Source organism: Trachymyrmex septentrionalis, unplaced genomic scaffold (genome assembly GCF_001594115.1).
Source record: "Trachymyrmex septentrionalis isolate Tsep2-gDNA-1 unplaced genomic scaffold, Tsep1.0 scaffold37, whole genome shotgun sequence".
Classification (NCBI taxonomy): Eukaryota; Metazoa; Arthropoda; class Insecta; order Hymenoptera; family Formicidae; genus Trachymyrmex; species Trachymyrmex septentrionalis.
Window position 1 is genome coordinate 8111250 of NW_017305536.1, and position 18221 is coordinate 8129470.

General features: G+C 30.2%; 3 protein-coding genes across 4 annotated transcripts in view; 2 read left to right on the top strand and 1 right to left on the bottom strand.

Annotated features, from left to right (window-relative positions):
* The window catches only part of LOC108750640, a 116765-nt gene that overhangs the window by 80276 nt on the left and 18268 nt on the right, over positions 1-18221 (bottom strand). The window contains exon 1 of one of the 2 annotated variants that reach the window (XM_018490234.1): positions 863-881. The exons of the other annotated variant lie outside the window; for it this stretch is intronic. The gene's annotated coding sequence lies outside the window, so the exon portion shown is untranslated. Of the gene's footprint in view, positions 1-862; positions 882-18221 lie in introns of those variants that run through there. 2 annotated transcript variants of the gene reach the window in all.
* On the top strand, positions 834-1291 carry LOC108750414. Its single transcript, XM_018489831.1, has 2 exons — positions 834-1056; positions 1137-1291. Exons 1-2 carry the CDS (start codon positions 834-836, stop codon positions 1289-1291), a joined length of 378 nt encoding a protein of 125 aa, XP_018345333.1.
* Positions 13834-18221, top strand: part of LOC108750639 — an 83750-nt gene continuing 79362 nt past the window's right edge. Inside the window, exon 1 of the mRNA XM_018490228.1 lies at positions 13834-14081. The gene's annotated coding sequence lies outside the window, so the exon portion shown is untranslated. The remainder of the gene's footprint in view (positions 14082-18221) is intronic.

An 18221-nucleotide genomic window follows, 5' to 3' on the forward strand; every position in this document is an offset into this window, starting at 1 on the left:
ACATCTTGACTGCGATATGGTACCCAGCTATAACTGTGAAAAGTTATGTTTGACCTTATCGGCTTACATAAAAAGTTCGTAATTTAGGTAAATGACAATCGATAGCTGTTCCAAGGCACGTGCTAACATAAGTGCACGCTCTGACAAATAGTAACGTAACATATTATATGGAAAATGTATAACGTATGAACGTCAGAACGTTCGTGTTTGCAAGACCTTATCACATACCATACAGACGGCTTATGATTGACTTTCCTGACCTCCAAATCTACTAGTGCCTTCGGAAATACTTAAATTTTTATTCTGCTCGTTAAGTACTTATCATGATTATGTATATGAAGCAATAAGATTGCTTCTAAAGATAAGAAACGAGATGAGACATTAACGTTATAATCAATTCTATTTTACTTCATCCTTCTAACTTCAAAATAATATTGTAGAAACAGCAATATTCAAAAACATATTTTTGAAATAATTTATATACTGACATTATAGCAACTACACACGCAAATTATTTTAATTTAAATTGTTTGTAATTATGAAAATAGATTGTAAAACAAAAATTTCTTTATACAATGATATCAAGTTTTGATAATCAATTTTGAAATATATATGCATGTATGATCAATAATAAAAGAGGTGTTTTTATATACAAGAATGCAGGCCTTTAATTTTTGAATAATAGAAAAAGAGAACGATCACTTCCATATAATTGCAGACACAAAAAGCATATCAAAAGAATACTAAAGTTAACTCCCACAGGACATCGATCATGACATTTTCTGCTGAATTAACTGTTTCTATAAAATTTGATTTAAAGTTATGACTGTACGATGGTAGGTTTTCTAGAAAAGTTGCTCACCTTCGATATAACGAAATCTCGATGGAGAAGGATCCCTTTTGATGTCACCGAAGAAAATCCCGCGGGATACACGGGAAAATGTGAACGAAGAAAAATGAAAAGCGTTTCGAAATCGACCAGACTACCCGACGACAAACGTGGTTTTTCTCGATCGCGCACTCAATCACTACATATCCTTCCACCTGCGAATAAAGGTCAGTGATTCGTCCAGTTATCGGAAATTTTGCACCGCGTTACCTCGCATTATTCATGTTCTCTCATAAATTTTTTTCAGACATTCTCGCGAATGATGAAGATGTCTATAAGCGAATCGTGATAATCACAAGCACTTTCGTTTGTCTTTATCAAATATTTGCATTCATGTGCAACACAAACACGAATGATATAAGATCTACACAGCAAATTGCAGAAGCGAGATCTAAATTGTAGAAATAATTGTCTATAAGCGCTCATTATAATGATTGTAAAATAGAACCATATTTTTCCTGATAAAATTTTGTAATATATAATAGCCTCAAATACATTTTTACTTAAACATTAAATTCTTAAATATATTTTCGAAAATTATAAAAATTCTGCAATTATATAAAAAGAATAATTTTAATGCAACCAGTTTGACATCTTATATAATTATTTTGATAGTCCAACAAAATTATTTTTAAATTTGTACTTTGCTAAATTTTTAGATGCTACAGCAAAATCATCCTTTTCATACATAATAGATAAGAACACGCAAAAATAGGTTCAGAAAGAATTAAATATGTCTCAAATGTATATTAAATACATAAATAATCTTATAATTTCCTTAAAAATCAATTAATATGTGCACTATATACAATATCCAAAAAATAATTAGAAAAATAAAAAGTTAATAAAGAATTTTAAAGATATACTGTCACATTTAAATGCCAAAGCACAATCTTAAGAATTCATTGAAATAAAGTAAATGTCTTAAATCATTACATATGGACGCAACCACGATGTTATATATCTACAACGAGGTAAATGAGGTCAAAAAGAGGTAGGTCAGTAAATATGACCTCGGTCCAGTCTGACGTAAGGGACCATCGTGTGGCTAAGTTGATGCTTCAAGTTGACAAGTCCTACGTTTTGTTCAATTCGTCATATCTACTATAACTTAGCGTTCTACTAGTTCCATTTGTACAATTTAACACGTCGCAATAAGTCTCCAAACGTTGCAAATAACGTTAATAATAAAAGTTACAATTTTCAAATCGAAAGAAGATGCTATTTTTTTTATTTCCAAAAACGTGGAAAGTTAATAATAATTTTATTACAAAGAACATTCATAAAAAATGTGCACGGTTCATTATAAAAATTATTAATTTTGATTCGTAAACAAAATTTTACGATGAAACTCATATCGGAGCTTTCATGATATACGATCAATTAGTTGCACATGTGAAACATCACACATACTTGATGTAAATAATGAATATTTGAAAAAGTAAGAAGTTTTTATAAAAAAATCGATCGTGCAATAAAAAATGAATAGCATTTCGATCGTGCAGCCAGTTGCACGAGTAACACGTAAATTTTATTGCAGGATTATTCATTTTTTTTCATATTCGATATTATTTCATATAATAATCACAAACGTAAATTGTTATAAAACTTGTATTTTTAATGAAATATAAAAATAATATTTAAAAAATATTTCTTGAAAATTTAGTAATAAAGCACATTTAGTAAGAAAATCACTTGCATAAAAAAACACGTTCTGTAGATGAACCAAATCTTATTGTTGGAATTATCTCACAAATCATCAAAAAATATTTCCAGCTAAACACTAAAATCTTTCTTCTCTAATTTTGAAGAAAATTGTTAAATAGGTTTAATTATTAGACTTATTCGCAATAAAACTAATACAAATCATTATAAAGAGCGCAATCTATATCATTCTGCATCTGACATATAAAATTGAAATTTTTTTATTTCTGAAGTCCAAACGCACCGAAAGTGAAACACGATATTAATTGCGTTAAAGGATGAAGACGATGACGACGTTAAGAAATGATCGAAGATCAGGAAGATCGCGAGTGTAATGCGCGCGGGAAACGTTTACAGCACGATAGATCGCGATACACGCTCGATCAACGATTCCCGTTTTTACCGCGAGAACTCGCGGGATATTCGCCTCTACTTAAAATGCACACCGCACACGGATCCGGATACGAGACGCGTACCGTAACGCCTGATACGGAGGAAGCGCAGCCACTGAGCGCCGGGGGGTTGCCGCGCGGTAGGCGCCCTCGACACAGTCTGCTTCACTAGAACTAGTGACGATAGTGGGGTTGATCAGGGCTGATTCGTAACTTGCACGAGCCCTGCGTGGGCGAGAACTTTACAAATATATTGAGTTATAAGAAAAAAAAAATCAACTTTTTGTTTTTATTCGTTGCAACTTTAAATTAAATTTAATTCATTTTCATCATGAGAAAACATTATTGAGACATGTAATAAAAAAACTGTAACGCATAAAAATTCTGCACGGTAGTAAATTGAAATCAGTGAAATTCTCGGTGCCTGGTGTTAAAATTCATCACGAGATAGAAGTAAAGTTTGGTGAAATGTCTGAAGTATCGACGTGAATAAATATGCACCCATAAAACACTCGCCCCTACTGATTTGACGCTTGCGCTCCAAGCGCAATGAAATCAAGCATAATGAAATCTCATCGTACGGAGCCACTTGTCCAACTGTCACCTTTCACATCATAAACTTTCGTAACTTTATTCGAATACATTTGTCAAAATCCAACAAAGCACAACGTCATCGAGGAGAGTTCCGAGTTTTTACATTTGTGGGCCTGTTCGCGGGTGTGCATCAGCAGAAAATATGTTTAACATTTGCGTTGTTAAATGTTGAGTCGCAAAACTTTAACAAGCTGAAAATTGTTAGTTTCCTTTTTATAATGTAACAGATATACATAATTTAATAGATTTACTTTAACTGTTTTTAGTTTCAATTATTTTATAATTTTTAGAAATAAATTTTTATTATTTTTCTTAGACTCTTGTCAAAATAGATTTAATAATTAATAAAAATTTTGTATCAAATGTTGAAAAGAACGAATAATCATTGTGTTTTATGTGTGTGTGTGTGTGAGTGTCATAATATTAATTCTATATAATATTCTAATGATGTTAAGAATTAATAATATTTTATGATTTATTGTAATGTAAAAGGTGCTTTTATGATGTCAATTTTCAATGAAATTATATTAATTAATATAATTCATCAATTTGATGTAATTGAAATTACACCTCATTAGAATGTAAATCATATATTCTTATCATATATACATTAATACGAGAATATGCTCGTAGAATATGCTTCTGTTAAAAAGTATCGTTGCGTAAAAAGTGATAAGCGTAAAAAGGTAGCATTTTATGTCTCATACTTAATGTAGGTACTTTAAAATTTTGAAAATTTTCAAGAATAAAACTAAAGTGCAATCTATTGTCTCAATGAATTTCTATCTACGACTAATGAAAAAGCGTTGAATGAAAACGGGATAGAACAATATATCTCGACCGCGTGTAAAAGCCGAAAAGTTTTATTCTTTCAAACGCTGACGTCAATGCGCGTTTCTACCAAAACAAAAATCCGTCCACATGATATTTCATGACTACAGAGGTTCCACAGTGGTTTGAGATTAAAACTCAACTTCCTTTATCAATTTGACTAGCAGAGAAAAATCATTATAAACTTTTACACTTCATTGCGAGAGAAATGAATTTCCGATTTGAAATAATCGCTTCGTACAATGTTATTGTTTATCCGTAACTTTATTTCTATTTTTCTTCTCTCTAAAAAAGATAAAATCTGTTTTATAACTAATAATGGATAAATGAATAAGTCAAATTATTATTAAACGCTTCTAAATTTTTTTTTTTACATTGATGACTTAAGGTAATTTAGAATTTAAAAAACAAAAAATAAAGTATTGGGATCTTCAACATTAAAATATAAATAAAGTAAAATTACATTTGTTTTATAAAAATAAATCTAATGTAATAATTTTTAATAAATGCATAATAATGCGCATTACAAAGAAATTATTTAATATATAAAATTAGAGAAAATAATATTGCATTAATTCATACTATTAATTTTTTAACGTATTTTTTAATGAAATTTCCATCTAGTCCATATTTAAACGATATATGCTTCTTAAATAGGAACAATAATCCTACTCATTTTAATGTATGTAAACATAGCGTACATATGTATACAATTCTATAAATATAATATAAATTCTATAAATACAATAATTATACATATAAAAAAAGTCATGAACATCTATTTGCTGTAATTTATTTTTTCAATTAAAGCTACGTGTATTAGAAGATTGCTGTTGATCCACAATAGAAAATCTTTGATCCACAGTATATATAACTCGTGATCTATTTCAATATTGTCTACAAATGTGCACCGTGTAGCTTTGACGCGCACAGTGCATTCACTATAAAATTGCACCCATTGTACCATTGCACAATAAAAAGCAAAAGAAAAGGAGAAAAGCAAAAGCTGCATCACGTAATATGTTTTCAAGTTGCATTTATGGCAAAACCATTCGATTTAGAAAAATTTTAGAATAAATCGCAACTATAAATAAAATGTTATATTTTCTATACATATAATATTTAAATAACCTTTAATTATGTGTGATACATCGTGTGATACGTAAAATTACCACTTTAATGATGCGTGATGCATAAAATCGTTAAAAATTATTTAAATTCAAGAGAGGTACAAATTACTAATTTTAAAATTTCTCCTCGAAAACTACTTATTATGTAAAATAAAAGAATTTTATTTTATATTTTTAATTATTTCTTTATTATTAGAAATCACTTTCTTTTCAATTTTAACATTTTTAGATCTCCTTTAAAATAAAATTCTTTTTGTTAAGTTGAAGAAATGCTTATTCGATTTTATTTCTAGTTTACCCTGTAAAAATAATTTATTTATTAATTGTATGAATATTATATAGACTTCAAATTTTTTCGATTTATTCACGTAATATTTTTTTTCAAATATGTATAATCTTTTATAGATAAAAGTATTGTAGATGAATATAACACTTTCAATGTCTGTGAATATCACAGTTTTCTTGTCGGATTGCTGAATCGATGGTATTATACCTCTGTTAATAAGAGCGATTTAGTGAGCTGAATACTATAGTTGTTGAATGTTCATGTAGCGTCAACTGGATCAAGGTTGGATAATCCGAATGTTAAAGTTATAGGAAATATACGCATGAAGATATAGTATATAAGTTATAAACTGTTATAAAATAGAGCTTGCGCTTCGCGAGACATAGAAAATTACATATGCAATAATAAATGTGTTGACACGGTTTTTAGAGGCATGTAGTTTCCATATATATGTGCAGTCGAATGTTTTGTGTCTAACGAGTTCTATTAAAGGACACTTGAAAAAAATATCTTCACAAGAATATTTTTAGGAAAAAGGGAAACTTTCAAAAAAGGGGAAAATCCTTAAATAAATCCTTAAATAAATAAAATCAAAATAAAATCATTTTTTTGTATTCAGGAAAATTTTTTCAATTTTTCTCATGATGAGGGTTTTTGCAATTTGATTTTTCTTATAACGTAATTTCTTATTTGAGCATACATGTAATATCTATACGTGCAATTATAATAATATCATTTGATAGACTTATCGACATATTAAGAATTATTTATTGCATGATTGAAAATGCGCGCTTTATAAATCGTTTGTAGGTATTACATCTTTAGCAAAAAGTTCTATTTGCAAGGATTATGGTAAGCTGATGCATTATCAAATTACTTTGCAAACTTAATATGTATAAACGCAGACGATAAAAAAATTCGCGAGCAGCGCGAAAAAATGCATAGACTTTTTATGGAGATGTTATTGAGGTACATTCCACAGTTAAATTAAATATTCCATTAGGCTTAATTAATTGGGAATAATCACGTGTAGTTGCCTTTTCGAGCTACGCTGATATATGATCAATAAAATTGCTTCTATTAATACAAGTGTTTCTTAAAATTACAGAATTATAATTTGCGCATTGAATTTTTATTTCACGTGTTTATTAAAGAAGAGTACACTTCACTACGTTTTAAGAAACATACGATTCCCTCGATATAATAACAAGCAGGGATAATACAATAGCAAAAGAATTGCGACATAAAGCAACGACGTATAAACATCCCAGTGAAAACTAAACAAAGAGTTTTTTTAATTAAACCATTGTCGGTGCGTAGACGTTTGTTGCTTCCTCGCATAACGCAAACGCAAAGAACAACTGCACATCAGAAATGTAATAATGATCGAATTGTGTGATTCTTAAAACCGGAATGAAAAATGGTGCCGTCGTATTTTATTTTTAAATATCGCGGAGTTTAAAACATCATGATGTTTAAAACATTGTAATGTTTAAAACATCATAATGTTTGAAACATCATTTAAAATAGAATATATTTATAATAAGGAGATTTTAAGCCTTTCGATTAGAAATCTAACATATTATTTTAACCGCTAAATTCAAAAATTGCACGTTAAATAAAAAGAGTTAAATTATAGTTAAATTCCATGTACATGCAATTAATTATCTTGTCAAAAATCATCAATTTATTTATGGTAAAAACACTAAAAATTTTGAAAAGAAAAACATCAATAATTGAATGTTAATATTCAATTTTTAATATTTTTTCGAAATTTTTAATGTTTTCTTTTGTAAGGTAATGTATCAACATAATTACACTTAATAACTTATTGTAATTATAAAATTATTTCCTTTTTTTTACACGTAATTAATAATACTTTTAGCTGTAAAAAGCATAATAAAAAATGACGCTTCTTGATTGTTATTAAATATGTTACTGCAAAATAAAATTTGATATACAATAAAATTTAAAAAACAGAAAATATAATGATGTCTTAGCTTATTTACACACTTTTATTAAATAGTTATCTTAATTGCTTCACATATACATACGAGGGTCGTTCGAAAAGTCCGTGCAAAGTCACTGCTGATGGCACTACTGGCGCGTATCAAGGTTAGATTTAGTTAGTAGCATCTCTTGGAGGAACACACACCAAGTTACAGCCAGATCGGTCTATTTGTTTGTGTTTGGCATTCATTTGAATCGAGGAAGTCGAGGGGGGTTTGTTTCTGCAATCACGTCCTCGTTTCCATAAAATCTTTTTCCCGCCAGCCATTTCTTCATATTGGGGAACAAATAGTAGTCCGAGGGAGCCAAGTCTGGAGAATAGGGGGGATGTGAGACGAGTTGGAACCCTAATTCCATTAATTTTGCGACCACAACTGCTGAGGTGTGAGCTGGTGCGTTATTGAAAATCACTCGACTTCCTCGATTCAAATGAATGCCAAACACAAACAAATAGACCGATCTGGCTGTAACTTGGTGTGTGTTCCTCCAAGAGATGCTACTAACTAAATCTAACCTTGATACGCGCCAGTAGTGCCATCAGCAGTGACTTTGCACGGACTTTTCAAACGACCCTCGTATATCGCGATCGATAGAATTCATTAAATTCATAAATCTCCATATACTTTTATAATTCTAAAGAAATTCTAGAAGCGTCATTTAAAGCGGTTTAAAGTGCCATAAAAATGAAATAAACAAGAAGAATTACATGTATGGCAATAAAATAATTATTCGGCATCATTGAGTAATGAAAGCAATTGTCAATTTTGTGATGTTGTTTCAGATAAGAAACATCATTTTATTGCCATTAATTATATAAAATCTTATACTTCTTTTACAAGAGCATGGTGGTCCACTTTTGCTCTACTTCGTAGAAATAAATCTATCTATTGTAATATTATAAATTATTAAAATACAAATTTAAAACTTTAAGACACTTTTTCAGATTGTAGACACATAAAATATTTCCTGAATATAAAAAATAATAAAAATATTATATAATTTTTCTTAAAACGCTTAAAAATATATTCTTAGCAGAAATTGTCTTTAGCAATAATTTTAAACAGTTTATTTTTTCATGCCATAAATTAAATTTCTTTTTTTTCCTTTATTTCTAAGATCTCATAATCATAAAATATAATCTTAAAGAAATGCTACATGTAATTTGTATAATAAATTAAGAGAATTCTCTAAATAATATCAAAGTTTGAAAAAAATTTATGCTACAATACTTTCGGATAAAGTAACTTATAATTTAAAACAAAAATTACTCAAAGTATTATTCAGAAAATATCCTCTTTTGCAAATTGAATATAAATTTTAATCTGACGTGTGTAAATAAATTAGATATTTTTCTTTCGTAGCAAGAACATTTAACAATTTAAATTTTACACAATAACAACGTTCTCACTATTTCATTTTTTGCATAAGAACTCTCATAGACGTTTCTACTAATTTAGATTAACTTTAATCTCGATTTAATTTACTCATCATCTTTTTTTAATTAGAAAAAATGAAGAGTAAGTTGAATCGAGATTAAAATTAATCTACATTGGTGGAAACAAGCTTCAATAAGAGTAACTTGTTCAGATGTCATATATTACTCAATTCGACAGGGCGGTTGCAAAAGAAACGTATTAGACAACAGAAATGTTTTCTGAAAGCTGCCAGCTTCAGTATAAACAAACTGAATCGTGCAGAATCGAGCGGGCAATGTGCAGGAAGGAAATAAGAGAGAAGTTTTCAGGTCAGGTTAAAAAGCTCTCTCGGTTATTGGCCTGAGGTTATACGTGTAAGGCTCCGTCAATCTTTATTGTGCTCACGTTGCGACAAGCCATTGAGAGCGGCACCGAATAAACGAAGAAAATTACTAGCTTTTGGAAATGGGATTAAATTTTAATATAACGGCGAAATATATGATGACGAAGTTTGTAGAGAATAACGCAAGTCAAATAAATCCTGGCTTTACTGAAATGTGTTTCTTATATAAAAGAAAAGAACTTATAAGTATATGTAGAATTTTTGATGTGTGAATTTTCTATATAAATGCATGAGATAAATCCCATATCCCAATTTTGTTTTCTTTCTCTCTGACGATTCGGCAGTACTAATACTTTGAAAATTTAGTTTCAATATATTTGACTTTATCTGAATAATATATATTATACTTAAAAATCAATTTTTAAACTTGTATACTTTTTAAAGAAAGACCCTGTATTTTTATTATAGCATAATCATTTAGTATCGTTTACTTTTTATAAAAAATAATATTATACATTATTTATTATTCATATTTAATGTAATTTATACAGAGATTCTTCTAATTTTCCATAAGAACTTTAACAATATGTGCAATAAGCTAAGAAAAAAACGTTGTATAAATATATGTCCTAAAATGCTTTATTAAAAAGTTATAAAAAAATATGAAATCTGCAAGAATCAATTTCACCTAAGTTTATACATGCACATACATTACAATTGAACTGACGTTGAAAAAGTGTTTCTCGAATAGCATATGGATTTTCATATAATTGTACATGACTGTTACGAAAATTGAAAACGCCGTTTCTCGTAAACACACACATGTCAGCCATTACATCGATGTCAAACTTATATTGAAATGGGTGGACGAAAATGGGTGGCACTTTAAAATAAAAACTTCTTGTTAGAAATAAATAATTGTTTCTTACAGATTTCATATTTTTACTGTAATTTTTTAATAAAACATTTTAGAACTTATGTTTTTGTAACTTTTTTCTTACTTCAGCTCAAAATACATTGTTAAAATTTGTATGGAAAACCAGTGTCCTGTATAAGGATAAAGAATATTAATTAATAAAGTTAATTATGGAAAGCAAAGTTTCTAATTAATATACTTTAATCCCATAATTGTATAGAGTTAAATACCATGTGTGCTTTAGCAAGGTTGGAGATACTTTCCGATAACTTGCATTTCCAAGCTCTAATTTTGTTAAAATCGAAATTTCCTATATGTTGTGATCGATAATTCAACTGCAATTTTCGTACCAAACACGTATGCAAAGCACGCGAAGCCACAATTTCGTTTCATCACTGTAATTTTGGAAGCATTTCCTATTAAAATACAATTCACTGCAGCTAGTGATTTAAAATTATTACAAGTTTCCATTATCAAAAAAGATATTCTAATTTTAACATATACTACTTGAAAATATTAAAAATCCTTCTGTTAAAAGCCTTAATATGGTATCCTTAACATCGAGTTGAAAATTCTATGTTAATATTATAACAGAAAAGTGTCAGATATTGAAAGAAACTAGAATCTCTACATAAGCTTCAAAATAAAATAAAATTTCATCCCATTTTTGGTTACTTTAACCACTTATCCTTTTACATTTTAAAATTTTTCAAATACCCCCTCCCCCCCTTCTCTCTCTCTCTCTCTCTCTCTCTCTCTCTCTCAGCTCGATACTTTTATAAATCATTTCTATGCTTTGCCGCATCGAAATTTGTAAAAATATCTCTCGTACGCAAGCACTTCTACATATACTCGTAGGATCGTTTATTTCGTATAAGGCAGCAATGTATCATGCCGAGGCAGGACGGTCATGTCGGACGAGCCGGCCTTAATCTTACATGTGCCACGCTCCTCCTTCACGTTAATTTAGATATTTCTCATCGTCATCGTCCGGTTTATTCCCATCGCGCTTCCTCATTTTCCTCTCTCACTTCTTCTATTTCTTGCTCTCTCTCGCGCAGAATGAGAGGAGAGCGCAAATGATCCTCCTCGAGGGCATTTATGTATCGTCCATACCTTAATCATGAGCGCCTCAAATGGCCAGCGTAACGACTCACTTTAGTCATATTTAACATTTTAACCGGCAGTCGCAAAGGACAAACATAAAGAATCATATGTATAATAGTAATTTCAATGTGAGGAATATACATATAATTATACCTCTTGTAATATACATATAAACATCTTTATCATGTTACATTATACTTTATTTTTTTTTTGCATTGTCGCAGTTCGACGTTTAAGGTTCTACGCAATAAAACACATTTTAAAGATCTATCAAAATCTTCAAATCTGTATCTACAATAATTAAACTTTAAGATACTTTTTTAGCGAAACTGTTCTTTCCGGTACATGTATGACTAAATAGATTTTATAAGGTATTAACTTCTTTCTTTAATAATCTCTTCCAAGAGTAAAATTTCTAGTTCTTCATGCTCGTGCGCATAAAGACGACAACTTGAGAGGCGTGTCCGTACAATAAGGGCGCTTGCATATTACGGTGATTAGTGTCACTATCCTCATATCAAGTCGCTTTACGAGTCTATTAAAGCGACCGGTTTCTAAGGAGTAATAGCATCGCCGTCGCCGCCGTCGTTGAACTTATTTTAATAATGCTATTAAGTCACCCATTCGGTTGAAACCATTTCTAAATACGCACTCTCTGTATCTCTCATTTCGTATTTTGCATCGTCAAAAGATTTTCGTCGAAACCGACGAGTCTCGGATCCCCGGGCGATTATTCGCCATTTCCTTTCAAACCACGACGCAGAAACAGGTTTTCGCGAAAGATGATGGCTGGCCAGCCGCTATCAAAATCCATAAAAATGGAACCAATTTGTGTTTATATCCCGACACTCGTATACTGCCTTTCGGCATGGTTCGCGAGCGGAGTAAATGAAGATAAGAAAATGTACATTCCTGTACGGCACTCTCTTTACAGGATGCCACTTCTTGAATTCGACACATTCCGATTGTTATAAAACTTCTGAGATTCTAATTGTTAATTTATAAAATTCTCAGGTTCTTTTTAAAGATAAAATGCAGAAAAAGGTCGGTTTGTCGGGTAGAGATTTCAATTTTTTATGAATACTAATGTGTTTGCTTCAGAAATCGCGCCAGTTATAAATGTGTATATAAATATACTAAATGACTCATATTTTAAAGATATTTGTGTATACAACAATATCTTTACGATAGACTACATTTTCCTATAAACGAATGATTAATCACCGCGATTATGACGGTATTTATAGTTGATTCTTATATTTAAGAGTGTCTTAAGTACAATCTTAAGATGTCAGAAAAACGTCATAAAGTTGAATTAACGTCTTAAAACTTTACTTAAGACAGTCTTACAATAAGAATAGACTATAAATACCGGTTTATATGTGTATCTTTCAAGTTTATCCGAATATTGAAATTAGCGGTACGAAATTTTTCAAATTAATCCTTAGTACATGATTAGTATCTAATAGCTAGACACGATTAGATATAAAAATCGACTACTTTCATTCGTATCCTGCGCATTTATTTTCTTTGAAATACTAAGAGCACCTGATTAAATAATGATCTTTACCCTTTCTTTTTTTATTACATATTACAAATACAATACTTTCTAAATATGTTAAATATAGTAAGAATTATATATGCCCGTTTCTATCAACGTAGATTAACTTTAATCTCGGTTCAACTAAAAGTTTTCATCTTTTTAGAAATCCTTAGGCCCACTTCCATCAACGTAACATTAACTTTAACCTCACTTAAATAATTTTTAACTAAAGGTGTGCAAACAAAAAATCGACCAAATTTTTCCAAAAATTGGAGGGGGGGGGAGGAGCCAGCTTCACATAGCTCGTCGCAATCGGGTCTGAAATGTTATGAAGAGAACATCCAAATATATTTAGAGATAGAGTCAACAGTGCGATTACTCGATAATTACAGGTATAGTTCGCGGTTACAAAATCGAAATATCCCGACGTGTTCGAGCCTCACACTCTACGCATATCTGGCATCGCGCACATAATCGCACGCCCCCGACATCCACTCTCAGGGCCGTAGAACCCATCCGGCCGGTTTCCTGCAGGCCGTAGGGGCCCAACGGCAACGGAGGGATGGGTTTTAAAGGGGCCGCGGCAAAGAGCGGAGCCTCGGCTCGCGTGTGCTCTGACGCGGAAAGCCGGTTAGTCGGTCTCAATCCGTCGTGGCGTTCGTATTAAGGCAGTGTGTACTCCGAATCGCGTGTTCCGAACCGGCAAACTGACGACGGGACCGGAAACGTGCTGAAGAAGGCCACGCGGATCGTTCGTCGCCCTGACTCGCGTCTGTTCCGGCGGCGTCCGACGCGAAACGTCAAACAAAAGATTCCTTTGTTTTTCGGTGTACCTTCGATTGTTATACATTTAGTGTTTTGGTGCACGTGGCTGCTGCGGTTCGTGCACGAATTCGGTGTATCCGGACCTGCGCACAGAAGGTACGTTAATTTCGTTTTCATTGCTAATCCCATAACGGCGCACGCGTCCTCGTGCGATTGGAGTCACCCGCGCTTTCATTGAAAAAACACAATATTAACCGGGAATTGGTTAATTAATGAGATTTTAATTTCTCAATATATATATATTTATATATGTGTGTGCGGTGATACAATAGATAGTGACAATTGGGAATCTTGATACATCTTTCGTAAACATTGAAATTTTCTCGGAAAACAGAGAAGTTATTTAGCAAAATATACAGTGAAAAAAGACCTTTGGGCTCTTTATTTTATTTGAAATAGTTTTATATAAAGAAAATTATTGCGAAATATTTTTACCAGACAACGCATATTTCTCATTGATATGAAAAAAGTATATGAAAAGTTTATATGAAAAGAGAAAATTCTTTAAGAAAAATCCTCTCTCCCTTTTATATATATATGTATATATAATTCAAATTTATTATGGTATTGTAGAACCTTTTTTCTCTTATTTTATTCTTATGTTCATTTCTAATGGAGGTTAACTTTAATCTCTCTCCATCTCTCTTATTCTTCATTTTTTTCTAATTTTTAAAAAGACTTCTAATTCTTAGAAAAAGATAAGTAAGTTGAACCCAGATTAAAGTTAATCTACATTGATAGAGGTCATTAGAGATTAAAATTCTTGAGATGTTTATATATCTTGGATGCAAACAAAACTATCGTCATTAATCTTTCGTGTCTTTAAAACAATTATTATTAAATTTATGAGACTGAAATGTTCGTGATTTCGCAGAACGTCTACTTACTCCATAAAATCTCTTGCATATGCATAGAGTGTAATGCTACGCTCGAGCTATTCACCGGACAAACGATATTGTGCTATTAGTAATGTCTACATACTTTACATATATTTTAACCGTCGGCAACAATTATAGTTGGTCATAAAACAAAATGGTTCGTTGAGCAAGACTTGCTATTATTTGATCAAATAAGCGGCCTTGAGTTGCGCAAGAATGCTATTGGACGCTCTCTTTTCTCATATCGAAAGAATATTTTCTACTAAGTATTCACATACTTTATCTTTAAATTTTTTACATTTGTGACTATTGTATAAGTATTTTAGAATTTTTTTTTATCTTGGAAATAATCTTGCTTTAGTCCTTTTTATTTAAAAAAAAATTTGCCTTTAATAAAAGTTTTGCTTATAAAAAGTTAAAAAATTTAAAAAATATTTCGTAATAAAACACATTGAGAATTTCTTAATTTATAATAATTTGTAATATAATTTTAATGGAGTCATTTGTAATATTTTCGTAAATGCAAATTTTTTTATTAATTCACATCAAATAAGTTACATTTTTCAAAATTTTGACTTAAATTTTTGTTACACCTTAAGTCAATTTGTTATATTAAACTAAGAAATGTTTGAATATTACTGATCTGTCAATAGCGTTATTACGAAATCCTGCCATTGATGTTTTGATAAAATGTATGCTGTGTAGGCACTCTAGTAAATTACAGTCCTGCATTCAAACCGGCAGCTGCGTTAACCGAACAAGCGGCTCGCAATTGTAGAACACATATGTCAAAGTCATAGGACAGAGTGCTGATTCAATCTGGGTATCTTTTTAGAAAACTCGAACGATGATTTGTATAAATCACTTCGTCACGTTCTAGATCGATCCTCGCATGTAACGCACTTTATCCTTTTGTAAAAGCAAGTATCCGATTTTTCTCATCTTTTGACAAGCATCGCATAATTTTCTGTTTCAATTTCATTTTTCTATTAATTTGTACAACACATTAAATACACATTATATAGACATGATATATTAACGATATTAAATATCTATAATAGGATACACAAAAAGAGGAGAGACGAAAGAGAGAGAGAGAGAGAGAGAGAGAGAGAGAGAGAGAGAGAGAGAGAATTCAATAATAAATCCAAAAACCCCTATTAATAATGATATTATAGCATAAATTACATTTTCGCGTTTTTGATAGCTAAATATATAATAGAAGCTAATCGCTTTATGATTAATAAATCCTATTTAAGGATGAGTAAGTATAAATCTGTACTCTATTTGTATACATTATTGGATGTAGTCATTTTATATTTTTTACTGAAATTCGAACATGCCTAATTAACGTGTTCCTAAATAAAATTTGTCTATGGAATATGAAACCTAACAATAGTTTCCATTTTTATTACTATACAACAATAGCGTCATTATGAAAAAAATATAATAGAATTGCAGCTTTCTCCCATTCACCACTAAATTTGGATTAACCTAATTCACTGTGTGAATACTCTCAAGCGCACTTAAGTCCCGCAAAGAAAAAATAGAAGGGGAGAAAAACAAGAAAAAAAAGAAGTAGCCAACGCGAAGGCTATACCTACCTACCGTTAATCTGTACTGTATCTGTTAATGTGGCTCGGTATACGAGCATAAGTCTCGCGTCATGCGAGATGCAAATGCGACTCATAGCATCGGTGTGAAAAATTTTTTGTTGCTGAACGATTCTTTCTCGTCATGTTTCCCGCATGAATCGCGCGATGTCGAATCAGATGATGCATTAATTAATTAGCACGTTCGTCTTCATAAAGCAGAGAATGAATAGAAAAACAGACACAAAAAGGCATAATATGATGAGGCTCGCTTTAACGAGCAAAAATCGACCAAAACAATGGCAATGTTTAATACATGAGTTTTTTAAGAGTATATAAAGATACTTTATGGATATTTTAATTTGCGGAATTAAGATATATGTATATAACAGTAATTAAAAATGAGTTAATTAATTTAATAATACATACACTGAGAGAAAAATGTACTAAATTTTAATAAATATTTGTTTGAATAGTGCCAGTTGAATATTCGTTAAATGTACTTATTTGATACTATTAATTTGATATAACTATTATTAGTTTTTATTTAGCAAATATTTATTTTCTGTAAATGTGATGTTGTATTACCATTCATGGTCTTGTAGAGAATAGATGAATTTAAATGTAAAAATAATATATATCTATACATTTTTAAGAATGTAATTCACTATAATTTATCCGTTAATTAGTGTCTGCGACTGATATATATCAAAATAAAAATGTAACAAAGATTTAATGGATAATATACAATTTGTATAGTAATCCAATAATAAAGTAAATGACATCTGAATAAATATGACATCATTGTATAATATTTTTCACAATCTTAGAGTAAATAGATAAGTTAATTAAAATAACACTTAATAACATTTCAAACAATTACTTATTAAAATTTAGTACATTTTTTTCTTAGTATACACGCACAATTGTAATATCAATTATTTACATAAATTACATTAAATATTGAAATGTAAAATCTTACTGTTGACGAGAATATCGTTAAACTTAATTATTTTCAAGTCCAAAGTTTGACTACCTTATTTAATTTCGTCGAAATGACAAATATCGTTAGAATAGGGATAGATGATCGTTAGCTAGTAACGTGACAAGATATACGAGCATTTGCGAACGCACAATCCATTATAGAAGATAAGATGATTATTAAATAATTACCGTTAAGAAAAATTGTGGAATGAGTTTTCTTCTATCATCAATCCTTTACACTTACATTATTGTACATACCAACACATTGTTATAATATAAATTAACTGTCATTTTTTATATTGCAATAATTTTAATTGTAACATTGTAATTATGAATCAATATAAAAATTTTAGAAAAAAACAATAGCATTAGAGAAAACATTGATTTGGTCGATTTAAAAAGGACACTAATGCAATAAATATTGTATATACCGAATTTAATCGTTCAAACTTAATCCTTTACAAATATCTAATAATATTATATTTTTACGCGTTATTTGATGACTGAAATCGTATATACGGATGACTACTAAAAACTATTCTTTTATTTCTTAATGTTATTTTAATTAACTTATCTATTTACTCTAAGATTGTGTAAAATATTATACAATGATGTCATATTTATTCAGATGTCATTTACTTCATTATTAGATTACTATACAAATTGTATATTATCCATTAAATTTTTGTTATATTTTTATCTTGATATATTGTACAATACATATATACAATAGTGTCGCAGACACTAATTAACGGATAAATTATAGTGAATTACATTCTTAA

Bases quoted from the DNA above. Each gene is read 5' to 3' on its own strand.
- LOC108750414 (XM_018489831.1), top strand. From the start codon at position 834: ATGGTAGGTTTTCTAGAAAAGTTGCTCACCTTCGATATAACGAAATCT. The intron at 1,057-1,136 runs GTCAGTGATTCG...AATTTTTTTCAG, and splicing joins CCTTCCACCTGCGAATAAAG to ACATTCTCGCGAATGATGAA.